This window comes from Patagioenas fasciata, chromosome 1 (assembly GCF_037038585.1).
Source record: "Patagioenas fasciata isolate bPatFas1 chromosome 1, bPatFas1.hap1, whole genome shotgun sequence".
NCBI classification, from domain to species: domain Eukaryota; kingdom Metazoa; phylum Chordata; class Aves; order Columbiformes; family Columbidae; genus Patagioenas; species Patagioenas fasciata.
In genome coordinates this window covers 69,754,337-69,770,189 of record NC_092520.1, presented here as the reverse complement: position 1 = coordinate 69,770,189, position 15,853 = coordinate 69,754,337, and the positions used below count along the sequence as shown (strand labels likewise).

The following is a 15,853-nucleotide window of genomic DNA, read 5'->3' as shown; positions in this document are numbered from 1 at the left end:
TGAGGTCCCTTCCAATCCCTAACATTCTGTGATTCTGTGACAATCAATTTCCTGTGTTTCAGATCCCTGGGAATATTTGAATTTATTAACGTAAATTTTAGGCTGGTAATTATGCCCAAGGGCAAAAATGTTCAGCATTGATCAGCATTAACAGTTTTCAGTGCAAAGTAACATAACTGAAAACATTATTATGAGTCTAGGAAGGGAGAAATCACAGTTCGGGATACAACACTACCAATGATGGATTTAGGCCTCTACTAAGTTTTATAGCTATGCCAACAACTGGCTAGAGAATTCACAGTAAAGCATTTGCATAAAGCACTATATGACAAAGTTACCACAATGAGACCTTTAGATCAGGACCGAGAATAAAAGAACAGGTCCAGAAACTCTTGCACGATCTCCAGCAAAGTTAGTTTGAAATATCCAGTTAAAGAAAGCTGCCTTTCATTATTAAAATCTTTACACTTAACATGTAAAGAACTGTCCTTTCTAAATTGTTTGAAACAGCTCTTTTAAGGTAAAAAAGTCTCACCTCATCACTCTCCTCCTTTACCAGCTCTCAGTACTAATACCTGTGCTACTATAAGCAAGATCAGACTGCTGAAGAGCAAGTCAGTAAGCCTTTGGTATGCATTAGCTTTTTCAATACTAGTGCCATAAATGGAATATTGATGTATAGCCCTCTAAGGGTATGAAATGAACTGAAGAAATAAGATGATGTACCTAAATGAGGACTATTCCCAATATTCACTACACATCACATGTCAAGTGCATGATAAAAGCTAATTTACTGCTCAGAGTGCTCTGTGCTATTTGAGCCTATGTGTTATTCTTCACCACAGACGCAGTCAGTTTAATATTCTAATACTTGGAACTATGCTTTTAAGCATGGTAGGATTTAAAAGGCTGGAGGAGAAAGAAAATGAACCAGAATTTATAAACACAAGATCTAGAAGAAAGATACACTACAGAAATCAATGTTAATCTATTTAAAAATCAAGTCCTACCAGGACTGTAAATATATTTAAAATTTATATTCATTTAATTAATGTTTTCATTTTCTATTTTAGGGTCATATGTTCACAAACAACTGCACACACAAGTAACTTAAACCATATTAAATAAGAACTGCCAAAACAGGACAATTACATTTGGTTTTGGAGCATCAGGTTTTAACAATATGCAATCATAAGATAATTCACATTGGAAAGGACTCCAGGTCTCTAGTCTAAACTCCTGCTCAAAGCAGGGCCAGCTCTGAGGTCAAGTTCCTCAGGGCTTTATCCAGTCCAGTCTTGAAAATCTCCAAAGCTGAAGACTGCTTGACTGTCCTCATGGGACACAAGTATTTCCTTATATTCAGCTTGAACCCTTCTCATTTCAACTGATGTCCATTGTTGTTCATCCTTCCACCATGCGCTGCTGTGAAAAGCCTGTTTATGACTTCTTGATGACTACTGGCAAGTAGGACTTAGGTCCCCCTTAAGCCACCTCTGCTCCAGGTGAAACAAGCCCAATTCCACCAGCCTCTTGTCATACAGAAAATGTTCCATCCCCGAGTATCCTTGGAGCCCTCCATTAAACTTGCTCCAGTTTGGCAATGTCTTTCTTCTACCATGGTGGCAAAACTGGATGTGGCATTCCAGATGTGGTCTAAGAAGTGCTCAGTAAAGGAGACAATCACTTCCCTTGAGCTACTGCCTGTGTCCTGTTCACACAGCCTAGTACACTCTTGGCCTTCTTTGCCACCACAGCTTATGTACAGCTTGCTGTACAGCAGGGACCTCCAGGGCCTTTTCAGCAGAGCTGCTCCCAAAGCCATTGGTCCCCAACTTGTATTGGTGCCTAAAATCAGACATAATCAATCCTAAATTCAGACCTTGGCATTCATCCTTGTTGGACTTCATAAGGTTCCCATTGTCCATTCTTCCTACCTGTCTTGATCACTGTGGCTGACAGCCCTGCTCTTGAGTTTATCAACAGTTTTCTCTAATTTGGTGTAATCTGCAAGTTTTATGAGCACACATTCTGTTTCCTCCTTCAGGCAACTAACAAAGATGTTAATGAGGACGGGCCTCAGAACAAATCCTTTCGTGCTCCATGTTAACACTTTCCAGGCCACATACAACCCTTTAATTGCTACCTGATAAGACTGACCATCCAATCACATTGTTCCCCATCCAGCTGCCCACCCATCCGGACCATAACATCCAAACCTGGATACAAGAACACTGTGGGTAACAGTGTCAAAAGCCTTGCTACAGTCTTGGTAAATGCTCTCAGCCTGTTGTTCCACAATAGAAAGCAGACAGGTTGGTCCTGCAGTATTAACCATGAACATCACCTGTATTACATTTACAGTTCCACAAATATTTATTTATCCTTACATTTTTAATAGTAGTTTCTAGCTCTTCAATCCTCTGTTCCAAATGAGCCTTTTCATTAAACGCAGTCTCTTGAGAAATCTGTATCGAATAACAACAACAAAACCACAGATAGAACAAGCCCAACCTCACCACAGACGATTAACTCTCAGGATTAGAGTAGAAATCTTTAGCAACTTTAATTACAATACTAAATAGTTTTCATGTTAAAATAACCTTGGCAGGGTGGAGGGAAAAATCAAACCTTTAACTGCTCCCTGAGGCTGTCACGTTCTGTAGTCATCCTTTGGAAATCTGACAGTGCTATATCCCTTTCTATCTCCACATGTCTTAACATAGCTTGAGCTGTCATGGTGCTTTTAGGACTCCTAGGGCATTTGATCACTTCCTGACGAAGTCGGGAAATCTCTTCCTGTGCCTGTTTTTAAAAACAGCAGTATAACAAAAAGATGGAATAGATAATGTAATATATTACTGTGACATATAGCTGGCAATGCAGAGCATCCCAGAAACTGTGCGGTATCAAAGACGAAGTAATGATTTGTGCATGTACTCTTTGATTCAGGAAAACATTCTTAACTCAGGACAGCACTTACAAGTTTGTATTTCACTAACAGATTCAAATCCTGAATTTCCAAGACTTTTTTCTATTTTTTAAATAAATGCTTTGCATTTTTTCTTTTTTCTTTTTTTTTTTTTTTTTTTACGCAAAACCAGGATTTCTTTCTTGCACAAGACTTTAAGTTATTTTAATTAACCATACAAACATAAATAAAATTACCCGTTCATAAAGACTGACAATTTTGTCTCTCTCAGCTGTTAAAACTTTGATGTTACCCTGAATTTCTGCCACATGGCGCTCATATTTTTTCAGCATCGACTTCAGCTCTTCACGTTCTCTCAATATTTTCAAAACTTCTGCATCAGAACACACTCTCTTAAAGAATAAGGTGATATAAGGTTAAAGGGGAGAAACAAAACTTGATACGCTTTCTCATTATATCTGGTTTGGAAATTTCTATAGAAGATTTAATAAGCCTTCGACCTAGTAACTTCTAGATAGTCAAGACTGTACATATATATTTCTTAGTAGTAGAGACCAGATATACATACCATTTTCTAAAATACACTGTATACACTAAAATACATTACTTTGAGCAGCAAATGTCTATTACAAACGGTACTGACAGTCGTTAATAATTACTTAAAATGTAAGTACTTGTCAGTAACCATTTACAGTGACATACACACACACAGTGTAACGGGGCAGTTAAGTTCACATTATTGACCCATTCCCATCACATGCATCCTTCTGTTTACAATAAATTAATTGTTCTTCCTAGTAATTATGGCTTTGGTAGTTCAGCATAATATAAACCAACATTTAAAAATATGCACTTCTCCTCTTCCAAAATGTTTTCACAAGCTCACCTGGATGGATGAAAGTTTTTGTGACATGCTGCCACAAGCAGACGTCTGCTCAGAACTTGAAAATGTTTTTCTAAGTACCTTCAGCAAATTCTCAGTGTGATGCTTATAGTAGTCTCTGTCCTCTTCCAATGTCTTAATAAAGGCATCAAGCCTCGACAGTGACTTCCCTTCATTTATTTCAGCTTCTGTTTGTATAATAACCTGCATTTGCAAAAATGAGAGAATTCATTCACTGAAATAGAACTTTTGTAATGAAAGAGACTTCAATTGAAAATGGATAAATGTACTTTTCAAAATGAAGATGAAGCAGATATCTAATAAAAATAAATATTCATGTAATGCTTTAAAGTAACTTGAGTGTCTATATTTTCTCTTTTTTGTTATATTGCAGAATATGTTTGAATGTCTTTCCAAAATGCATCTAACAGAACAGAAAAGGACATAAAAGCTAAATGTTAATTATCTTGAAATATATCTGTTCAAAAAGTAGGTTTGTATTGGCATATCTAATTAATTTTTAAATAAGAAAGAAATTAGGCTAACATGTTTGCTTAAAATCCAGGAAAGGTGAATTTTTGAAATTGAAATAATGTGCAAGTAAATATAGTTGAAATCCAGGAAGTTACGTAGGGGGTAATTCCAAAGTTCAAAATTGCACATGAAATCCCTCTCCATTACTATCTATCTGGATAGATAGTATCTGGACTCATGAAAGTTTAAGCACCTAGGGAATACTAAACTCTGTAAATTTATTATTTCTGTTGGGATGCACGCAGAAGTAGGTCTTTAGATTCCTGAAAATTTATAAATTAATCACCTAAATTTCTAAGTGAATCTAGCTCTCAAATCCCAAACTTTCTGGCTGAAGGATCAAAGTCTTTCCAGGGTAATTAAGCAGTAAGTTCTACATTGTCAGTGGTTTTTTCTTCCAGAGAGGGTTCTTTGCAGGATTGTGGCATAAGTTCAAACATTTTATAATATGCAGGAAAGAAAAATACAACCCCTACCATCCCCTTGAAATTAGAGGCAAATCTTTAAATTACAGGAAGAAATTATCATCTTGAACACATTAACAATTACCTATCAATTTATACTGGAAGCAAGTGAATGAGTCCACTAAATAAATTCAAATGTTAATTTAAGTTAAATTTACCACTGGCAAATATTTCTACGATTACATCATTGTATACATTTCAAAATATTCCAACAGTATCATTACACCTGAAGGAAAACAGAATATTAAGATATAATTTTTAAAGAAACACTGTTACTTCTTTCTAGTTTGCAAGTGACTTATAATGTATTCAAAACAGTTACATACAATTTTGTAGGAAAAAAAAAAAGAAGATTCTCAAGCCAAAATCATTACAGGCTAGTTGCAAAACAGAAACAAATTCCCATCCATCCAGAGACAAAGAACTACAAATGAAAACAGATATGTTTATCCATTCTATATCTTGTCTGTTATCAGTGAAAATAAAGCATATGAAATTCACGTGTACAAGTATTAATTTCATGTGGAAATTTTTCCTAACTGCATATATATTAAGGATGCATGTTTCACTCACAGATTTTAGTGTTTTCACCGTGTGTTCCAGCTTCTTTATCTCTTTCTGCTGGTGTCGAATTTGAATCTACCATTAAAAAAATGAGAGCAAGAGATGCATTAGTTTCGTATAACAATTACTGCAAATCCAGTATTTTGGCTCAACTGTTCTAGTCCAAAGCAGAATATTGTATGTTTACTAGTTCGACTTGGCTGAAAACATACTATTTAGTAACAATAAACTTAATCTAGAAGAGAATCAGTTAAAAGTTTAATTTCAGATGCAGTCCAGGATTAGAAAAAACAGTAACAGTTGAGTTACTTTCAGGTGAGTGAATGAAAAAGGAAGCAAGGGATACTTTTACCCAGAACTGTCTTACAAGGAACTTTTGAAAACAGGGATAGTTTGACTATAACTATGAAATAAATATGCAGTTACACTAATGGTAAACAAAGAATATGCTTTCTCCCATCTGACTACTACTAAATAATGTAATTGCATGGCACAGAATGCAATTTTCCATTATCCTGTGAAATCAAAAACAGTTTTCACTGAATTACATTACTTCCAACTGCAAGTGTGATTTTAATCCTTGAACCATTCTACACTTTAAAATTATCTCCCTGGCCTGAACCTACTCCTTCATCCCACCAAATATTCTTCAAAATAGAGATGAAAGCTACAAATTCAGCCCAAAATGTAAAAACAAACAACAACAACAAAAGGTCCCCATAATATTATCAACATTAAAATATTAATTCTAATAAGTAGATACCTTTGCTTCCTCAAGGTCCTTATCAGCAGTATTCAAGAGCAATTCTTTTTCCAGCTGCTCAGATAGTTCACCAATTACAGCCAGTTCTTTACACAGATGATCATTTTCACAAGTGAACCTATCCACTTGACTTTCCACCACTTGCTTCTTAGCAAGCAGTTGTATGACATGTTGCCTTAGCTCATAGTTTATGTTCTTCAGGTCTTCAATCTGCAAGGACGAGACAGAAGAAAGTATTTTACTTTCTCTTCAGGGATTTGCAGGAAGTATTTAATAAGAAGTAACTTATACTTAACAAAACAAAAATCAGTATACGTTATTCACAAACAAAGAATATGCACACTACTAGCACCATTTTGAACAGATTAATTTCGGACGGTTCTGGACAACAGAATCCGATCCTTAATGTTTATGCTAAAAACTGTCTCCAGCTGGGCTGCCGCTACAGTTATTCTCCAATAGTACTGTGAGAGGAAATGTCTCTCCAGGCCTAGTCTCAAGTTTCCAACACCCTTAACTCACTCACTGTGGTTCTGTTAGATCTTAGGAATGCCCTTCAATCATCCTCTTTGAGTTGGGCCTAAATCTTTCACATGTACTTCACAAAGGCCAGCAGAAATGTAATGGATCATTTATTAATACTAATTCATCAATTGATAAAATATTAATAATTTCCCTTAAGCAATGTTGACTTCAAAAAAATATTATACAGCTTTTTTGTAAGAAACCAGAAGTTGCTAACTATTTTGGTACTATCAACATATTGTAACGTCTTAGTCCATAGGAGCACTACAGCTTCCTACAGATTTTCCATTTTCTGAGTCTTCAGATTTTTAAAATCTCAGCATAATCACTGTATGAACACAGTACAATGCAGAAACTCCATTGTTTGCAGAGGCTGATCCTGTAATGCATGAGAAATCAGTATCACTGAATACTGAATTCTGCGAGATTCACTTCATTCTAATAGTCAGAGAGTTTTCTTCAGGCACTCCTAGCAGTGCATTTTGAATTATTTAGAAAGACCTGAAAGATGCTTTGTAAAATAGGGCTTTCTGGGTGGCCTCTGTCCTGTGACATTCTGTACTGGTTAATTTTGCCACTTTTTTTTCTGTTCAATGGGTATACAAATATATTAGGAGAGTCAGTGAAAAAATCATGAAGTTATTTTCAGTGTTTTTTTATTTTTATGTTTTGGTCAAGCCTGATACAGCTAATGCTACTGAATTAATAACAAGGCACAGCTATAAACCTGAAAACATGATAATTGTGGATTGGTTGAGCGAAAATTTAAAACAAAACAAAATAACCAAAAAACAAACCCAAAACCAACCAACCTATCAACCAACCTCCAACAACGATGACGGCAACGATGAAAGCACACCACAGAAAGTATCCACAAAGGTAAGCAGAGACAGTATCTGTACATCTGTGTTTTGGGATCCCTGTATTTTTATTAAGTTATAAACTATATGAAAAATACATCTCTGCTGTTACTGGAGGAAGTTCACAATGATGCCTGCTTTACATGGTAGGAAGAAGAGTGCTAATGAAGGGCAGGGAGGCTAAATCCTACTGTGTATCTGAATGTACAAACAACACTTAGAATGACAAAATTGTCAAGTCCAAGTCACATCTACACCCTCATGCCTCAAGTAACTGACTATACCCAAAGTGGTTTTCTTGCTTCATACAGCCAACCTGTATCATATCTTAAATGGTTTTTTCCAAGCTAAATGATTCTATGAGTCTATGATTTTCCCACCTCTTCTTTTGGATAACCAAGAAAGTTCTGGCAAGCACTTAGAGATATCATCTTAAGATTACAAAATTAAGCATTATTCATAGAAGATACCATTTTAGCAATTTACGCCACTTTATACCAACGGGAATTATAATTAGAGCACCGTAACTAATTACAATTGTGCTAACAATGCAATACAATGAAAGTGGTCTGTAAGCAGATAAAATTACTGATCACTTAAGGCTTCATAGACTCAAAACCCAATACCCCACTACCAAAAAATACTTTAAAAAATCAGGAAGTACAAACAACTTTCACTCCTGTCATGTTACTGCATTCTGCTCTAGCTCATAACAGCTTGTTCCAGCAATATTAACAGGGGAGGAGAATGCTACCATTTAACTACGTAGGCACAACAGGATGCAGAAAACCATCTTTTTGTATTTCAGCTATATAATGAAATACATGATAATAAGAAACAGGGACATATTATAACTTATGGATCTTCTCTATCAATTAGCACCTTCTCAAACATAGAGCAAGACCAGAAATATTTTAAGTGTTCAAATTCTGTTCAGCTGAGCTGAACATAAGGATATGGAGCTAGTTATCATCAACTCGCAGCACTGCTGCTTATGTTTCCTTACAAAGCCACAAACACTTTGAAATATAAGATAGGAAGGAAAAGATGGAGTGCTCTCTGGCAGCTTTCTTCAGAATAATTATGATAAAGGAGGGTCACCAGAATAAGTCCCTCAGGGAAAGACGAATGAGACACAGTAAGGCAGGGCGAGTGTCCAGTAGACCAGTGCCTCACAGTGCAGAGTCTGCTCTTGTCATATCGGAAGTAGCCCACAGGTCTAACAACAGAATATGAACATTCAGTTACCCACCAGCAGGAAGTTATTACCATCAGCAAAACCACAACAGTTTCTCTCCATGCTCAGATTCAAGAGTCTCCAGGAAATTTAGGGCAGCTGGTTCAATGAGTTATATATTCACAACCATAACGTTGTGTATGTATCTCCTTTCATCATCTGCTTAACTGCCCAAAGGAACAAAACCAAGGTGCTGGAGGCTTTTCATCACTACCACAGAACTCTGCTCTCTCTATATATAGGCCACAAGTCGCGCCAAGTTTAGATTGGGTATTAGGAAAAAATTATTCACAGAAACGGTTGTTGGGCATTGGAACAGGCTGCCCAGGGAAGTGGTGGAGTCACCATCCCTGGAGGTGTTTAAAAGGCATTTAGACGAAGTTCTTAGGTACATGGTTTAGTGCTAGAGTTAGGTTAGGTTACAGTTTGACTCGATGATCCTGAGGTTCTCTTCCAACTGAAATGATTCTATGATTCTGTTCTGTGATTCCCCACCACATTCACCTTCATCTGAATCGAATCTCTGGTCACCAAGTATTAGTATGACCATCAGTCTTCAGGTGTTTTTAAGCACCAATATAATTGATAGTTTTGCTTAGGAGTAAGCTGACTTAATTTGGCGTATCTACAAAGACGCATTTCTAGAAAGTGATTACCACGATCAATTTTAGGCATTTCCTAAATTAATCATGCCCTGGGAGTACCTCTGACAATAACGACAGCCTAAATGTCTATTACAGTAATCATCACCAATGACAGATGAGGTGAATCCCACCCTAATATTCAGTTCTCTCTGAAAGAGGCACTCGCAACTTTCTCCAGTTACATGCACTGTGCTACTCTTTCTAGAAAGGGAAGAGAACAGATCAGAGCATTTTACAAGCTGTCGGTAGCTTCAGTACCTCGCTGAGTATTGGAGACTCAAATTTACAGACAGAATACATAGTATTTGCTCACTCCCAATACTACTTTTACTCAATTAGTGGAAGAGAACTTTTTGAAAGGTGTGATAATACTACAGCTGTTGGCACATTTCACCATCATCCTCCAAACTGCGATAATGCAAACCCCTTTGCAACTGTGACAAAACTTCACACTAAGCCCACTCTAAGTTTCACGCAGCACTGAAGACCCTTGCACGACCAAAAGAACTCGGAGTTAGGAAACTTTTTGGACTGATTAAGTACCCAACGGTGCTTTTGAGTTCCAAGTACTTCAGTGATCAAACATTTCAGGTGCTCCTTTCCTCCTTGCTCTCCACAGCGCACACAGCATCCGCACCTGAAACCTGCACCGCCGCCCTCCGCACCGCTCGGCCCACACCCCTCCGCGCCGACCACCCGGGGCGGCCGGTCGGGGCGCCGAGGCAAATCCCCGCCGGTCTCTACCTTGGGGCGACTCTCCGCTCTCCCCCCGCGGCGCTCTGGGGAGCGCCGGGCGCTCATGGCCGCTGCCCGGGCCAAGTGAGGCCACCGCCGCTGCCCCGCGCACTCACCCGCCGCCGCGCCCCCTCCCCGCCCCCGCCCAACCGCTGCCTTTCTCCGCGCTCCCCGGCGCCCGGCAACGGCCCGCTCCAACCGTCGCTCTCAGCCGGCCGGGACGGCGGGAAAGGGCAGCACAGCGCGGGCATTCGCGCACACGTCTCGTCAGCTCTGGGAACAGCCCGCCGGACTTTGCACCAGCAGCGGCCCCGCGGTGGGGCTGAGCTTTCCAAAGGCGGGAGGCGGTTCGCCTTCTCCGAAGCTTTCGATGCTGTGTCTCACGGGCTCCTGGGGAAACTGAGGCGTTAGGGGCTAGACAAGTGGTCTCTGTGGTGCGTGGGGAACTGGCTGACAGGCCGCATCCAGTGGGTGGTGGCAAACGGCTTGTTTTCAAACTGGGTTGCCACTCATTTCGTGCTTTGAATACAACTATTGTGTTTCCTTCTCGTTAACAGGTCCAAAGTTATTTAAGAGGCTGAAGACATTCTGAACAGCAACAGATAAGGGATGATTTAGAAGTGCAGGTCTTCAAAATGAAGAGTTACATATCAGGAGTTAAGCTGAACCAAAGAACTGTTTTGAACCTTAATTCTTCTTGAATCTACGTTGAAAAAGAAAAGTATGTTTCTGGCCATAGATGCTGAGTAACAGTGGGGGATAAAAGCCTAATCCAGAGAGATTATTAGAGGACTTTCCAGTAAATAAAATGGATTATTAATCTAGTACTAGGAGAAATAATCCTAAAGTAATGGGAAAGAGTGAAATGAGGGGCAACCTGCCACAAGCAGAGTCCCCAGGACTCAATATTGGGCCCAATCCTGTTTAAATCTTCCTAAGTGATCCAGATGATGGAATCAAGTGTACCCTGATGAAGACAAGAGGGAAATTTTTCACAATGAGAACAATCATTCACTGGAATAATTCCCCCAGGGAACTGGTGGATTCCTCAACGTTGGACACTTTAAAGATTCAGCTGGACAGGGTGCTGGGCCATCTTGTCTAGACCATGCTTTTGCCAAGAAAGGTTTAACCAGGTGAACCTTGTGGTCCCTTCCAACCTGATAGTCTCTGATTCTTTCAGGCAGCTGAGTGAAAGCCTTGGCTAATCTGGATGGTTGTAAGAAACCCAGACTCCAGCTCTGCTATCCATAACCATTACATTCTCACAATATTGCCCTTCCCCCAGAGGCTGTTCCACTTCCTTGGGCTGGGAGCCCTGCAGGAAAGAAGCCAAGCAGCTGTGATAGATGTACCAGCTTCTGGCTCAGTACCAGCACAACAGCCTGGTTAAGTAGCTTTGTGTAGTGAGCATGCAGTCTCTGTGCTTTTATTCTCTTTAATCTTGCTTTCGAAGATGATCATAATACCTGTTGTCCTTACAGGTGTGTATGACCGAAATGCTAGAGGCAAAACCAAATTAAATGTTAGAAATAATCCCAAAAAATCATTTAAAAATGGATGCACTGTAAAATCTTGTACAAAATTATCAGTAAAACCCGTTTTTCCCTTAATTCAGAGATAAATATTTATGAGCACTGCCTTCATAGAAATTTTCATTATTTCTCTACTTGGTTTCATCTTGGGAGGTTTTTGAGTAACTCTTATCTATGAAAATTAAACTTTCAGATATCAGGTTTATGACTTAGAGCATAGCTCCTCAGTAAACGTTACTAAAGTCAAGAAAAGGTGCTCATATTTCTTTTTGGTTATAAATACAAATGGATATTGCGTGACTGGTTGCGGCTATATCTTTTTGAATGGCTTTTTTATTGGGCGGGGGGAGCTAAGCCAAGCCTCTCCTCAAGTGACATAATGTTCTCTCCAGACCTTGACAGATAAAAAGATGACTTCCTCAAATAACAATTCTTCATAGTTACTTGGGGATGAAAACAGGGATATGGGTGAATATCACAGATTGGCATAGTCTGACATATGCAATAATACCTCCTATTGTTGGTTTGAGTGGAGTTTGGTTTTAAAGCACCCTTAACTACCTTCAATTCAAACCTCCCTGGGCCCATCTGCACCCATGCTGCATAGGCCTCACCCCTGATTAATCTGAAAGGCTCAGAGAAAGGCAGCACAAGCAATGCTTCCAGGTGAGATTTCACAAAGCTAAGCAGCCACACCTTGTCACTCCAGCCCCAGGAGAGAAGAGAGACATTCTAAAATTGCCACATCTCATCAGCCAAGACAGATAGTGAGATCAGGGAGCTCAGCTGAACACCTCTACTTTAATTAGGCTCATCTCTTTCAGAAACTAATCACAGTATCACAGTATCACAGTATCACAGTATGTTTGGGATTGGAAGGGACCTCAAAAGATCATCTAGTCCAATCCCCCTGCTGGAGCAGGAACGCCTAGGTGAGGTCGCACAGGAATGTGTCCAGGCGGGCTTTGAATGTCTCCAGGGAAGGAGACTCCACAACCTCCCTGGGTAGCCTGTTCCAGTGCTCTGTAACCCTCACTGAGAAGAAGTTCTTTCTCAAATTTAAGTGGAACCTCTTGTGTTCCAGCTTGATCCCATTGCCCCTTGTCCTATCATTGTTTGCCACTGAGAAGAGCCTGACTCCATCCTCGTGGCACTCACCCTTTATATATTTATAAACATTAATAAGGTCACCCCTCAGTCTCCTCTTCTCCAAACTAAAGAGCCCCAGCTCCCTCAGGCTTTCTTCATAAGGGAGATGCTCCACTCCCTTAATCATCTTTGTTGCCCTACGCTGGACCCTCTCCAGCAGTTCCCTGTCCTTCTTGAACTGAGGGGCCCAGAACTGGACACAATATTCCAGATAGGGTCTCACCAGGGCGGCGTAGAGGGGAAGGAGAACCTCTCTCGATCTACTGACCACCCCCCTTGTAATACACCCAAGGATGCCATTGGCCTTCCTGGCCACAAGGGAACAGTGCTGGCTCATGGTCATCCTGTTGTCCACCAGGACCCCCAGGTCCCTTTCCCCTACACTGCTCTCTAATAGGTCATTCCCCAACCTATACTGGAACTTGGGATTGTTCCTGCCCAGATGCAGGACTTTACACTTTCCCTTGTTAAATTCCATCAGGTTATCCCCCGCCCAACTCTCCAGCCTGTCCAGGTCCCGCTGGATGGCAGCACAGCCTTCTGGCGTGTCAGCCACTCCTCCCAGCTTAGTGTCATCAGCAAACTTGCTGATGGTACACTCAATTCCCTCGTCTAAATCATTAATGAATATATTGAATAATATTGGCCCCAGTACTGACCCCTGAGGCACTCCACTAGATACTGGCCTCCAACTGGACTCCGCACCATTGACCACCACTCTCTGGCTTCTCTCTTTAAGCCAGTTTGCAACCCACCTCACTACTCTATTGTCTAGACCACACCTCCTCAATTTAGCTGTGAGGATGCTGTGAGGGACTGTGTCAAAGGCTTTACTGAAGTCAAGGTAGACCGCATCCACCGCTCTGCCATCATCCATCCTCCTTGTTACATTCTCATAAAAGGCTATGAGGTTGGTCAAGCATGACTTACTCTTGGTAAAGCCATGCTGACTGCCCCTAATGACCCTCTTATCCCTGATGTGCCTTGAGATGGCACCAAGGATAAGCTGTTCCATTACTTTCCCAGGGACAGAGGTGAGGCTGACCGGTCTATAATTACCCGGGTCCTCCTTCTTGCCCTTTTTAAAGACTGGAGTGACATTTGCTTTCCTCCAATCCTCGGGCACCTCTCCCGTTTCCTAAGACTTGGCAAAAAGGATGGAGAGCAGTCTAGCAATGACTTCAGCCAGCTCCCTCAGCACCCGCGGATGCATCCCATCTGGACCCATGGATTTATGGACGTCCAGACTACTTAATTGTTCCCTAACCCAGTCCTCATCGACTAAAGCAAACTCCTCCATTAACCTGGCTTCATCCGGGGTCTCAGGGGTACAGGGTTCCCCAGGACAGCCTCCAGCAGAGTAGACAGAGACAAAGAAGGCATTCAGCAATTCTGCCTTCTCTGTGTCTTCTGCCACCAGGGCACCCACCTCATTCATCAGTGGGCCTACATTGCCTCTGGTATTAGTTTTATCTGCTATGTATTTGAAAAAGTTCTTCTTGCTGTCCTTGACCCCTCTCACCAGCTGTAATTCTAAGGAGGCCTTGGCTACCCTAGCTGCCCTCCTGCATCCTCTAACAGCAGCCTTATATTCCTCCCAAGTGGCCAGTCCCTGCTTCCATGACCTGTAAACTCACCTCTTCTGCTTGAGCATACCCAACAGATCCCTATTCAACCACGCAGGCCTTCTGGCTCCCTTCCTCGACTTCCTACGTGTGGGGATGCTCTGATCCTGAGCATGGAAGAAGCAATCTCTGAATACAATCCAGCTCTCTTGGGCCCCTTTTCCTTCAAGCAGTCTTGCCCATGGGATTTCCCCCAGCAATTGCTTGAAAAGGCCGAAATTAGCCCTGCCAAAGTCCAGGGTTGCAATTCTACTTGCTATTCTGTTCCTGCCACACGAGATGCTGAACTCCACCATCTCGTGGTCACTGCAACCCAGGCAGCCCTCGACCTTTACTGCTTCGACCAGACCCTCTTTGTTAGTGAGGATGAGATCCAGCAGTGCACCTCTCCTAGTCGGCTCCTCCACCATCTGCATGAGGAAGTTATCATCAATGCACTGGAGGAACCTCCTGGACTGTGGCTGGCTGGCTGAATGGTCCTTCCAGCAAACATCAGGGAAGTTAAAATCACCCACAACAACCAGGGCCTGTGACTGTGAGGCCACTCTCAGCTGCGCATAGAAGGCCTCATCAACTTCCTCAGCCTGATCTGGTGGCCTGTAATAGACACCTACAACAGTATCACCCCTGCCAGCCTGTCCCTTGATCCTGACCCATACACTCTCAACTCGTTCCTCATCCGCTCCTGGGCAGAATTTAGTACATTGCAGTTGCTCTCTCACATAGAGAGCAACTCCACCACCATGCCTGGCTGGCCTGTCTTTCCTGAAAAGGGCGTAGCCATCCATGACCACATTCCAGTCATGTGAACTGTCCCACCACGTTTCTGTAATTGCCACCAGATCATAATCTCCCGACCGAACATAGGATTCTAACTCCTCCTGCTTGTTCCCCATGCTGCGCGCATTGGTGTACAGGCATTTCAGGGAGCGAGCAGAGCACACCAATTTCTCCCTAGGGGCACAGGAGGCCACCCGGTCCTTATCTGTTTTAGAATGCTGCCCCACTGGGGCAAGCCCAACTACAACCCCATCCCCCTTCGAGCCTAGTTTAAAGCTCTCCAAATGAGCCCAGCTAATTCCTGCCCCAGCATCCTTTTGCCTCTGCGAGACAAGCCTTTCCTGCATAACACTGTCCGGACTGGAGTCTTATAAAACCAGCCATTATCAAATAAACCAAAGCCCTGCCTGTAGCACCAGTCTTGGAGCCAACCATTTAGAGATTGAATTTTCCCATTCCACCCCACATCGTCACTTGAAGAGGGAAGGAGTGAAGAGAAGATCACTTGAGCCCCTGAATCTTTCACCATCCTTCCCAAGACCTTGAAGTCATTCTTCATTCCCCTCAGACTACGGGAAGCAACTTCCTCCCCGTCTGTCTGGAAGACCAGCAGCGGGTAGTAG

General features: G+C 41.6%; 1 protein-coding gene across 5 annotated transcripts in view; it reads right to left on the bottom strand.

The window, feature by feature from the left end:
* Positions 1-10,144, bottom strand: part of TSGA10 (testis specific 10) — a 36,721-nt gene extending 26,577 nt beyond the window's left edge. For 4 of the 5 annotated variants that reach the window (XM_071808356.1, XM_071808357.1, XM_071808370.1 and 1 more), the window contains exons 1-7: positions 8,627-10,144; positions 6,141-6,350; positions 5,387-5,452; positions 3,819-4,019; positions 3,169-3,324; positions 2,632-2,805; positions 2,391-2,468 (exon numbers count right to left, since the gene is read on the bottom strand). In XM_071808356.1, coding sequence (XP_071664457.1) covers positions 2,391-2,468; positions 2,632-2,805; positions 3,169-3,324; positions 3,819-4,019; positions 5,387-5,452; positions 6,141-6,350; positions 8,627-8,797 — 1,056 coding nt within the window. In that variant the 5' untranslated portion in view covers positions 8,798-10,144. The remainder of the gene's footprint in view (positions 1-2,390; positions 2,469-2,631; positions 2,806-3,168; positions 3,325-3,818; positions 4,020-5,386; positions 5,453-6,140; positions 6,351-8,626) is intronic. The other variant, XM_071808360.1, reaches the window with a different exon arrangement.
* Between the last annotated feature and the right edge of the window lie 5,709 nt (positions 10,145-15,853).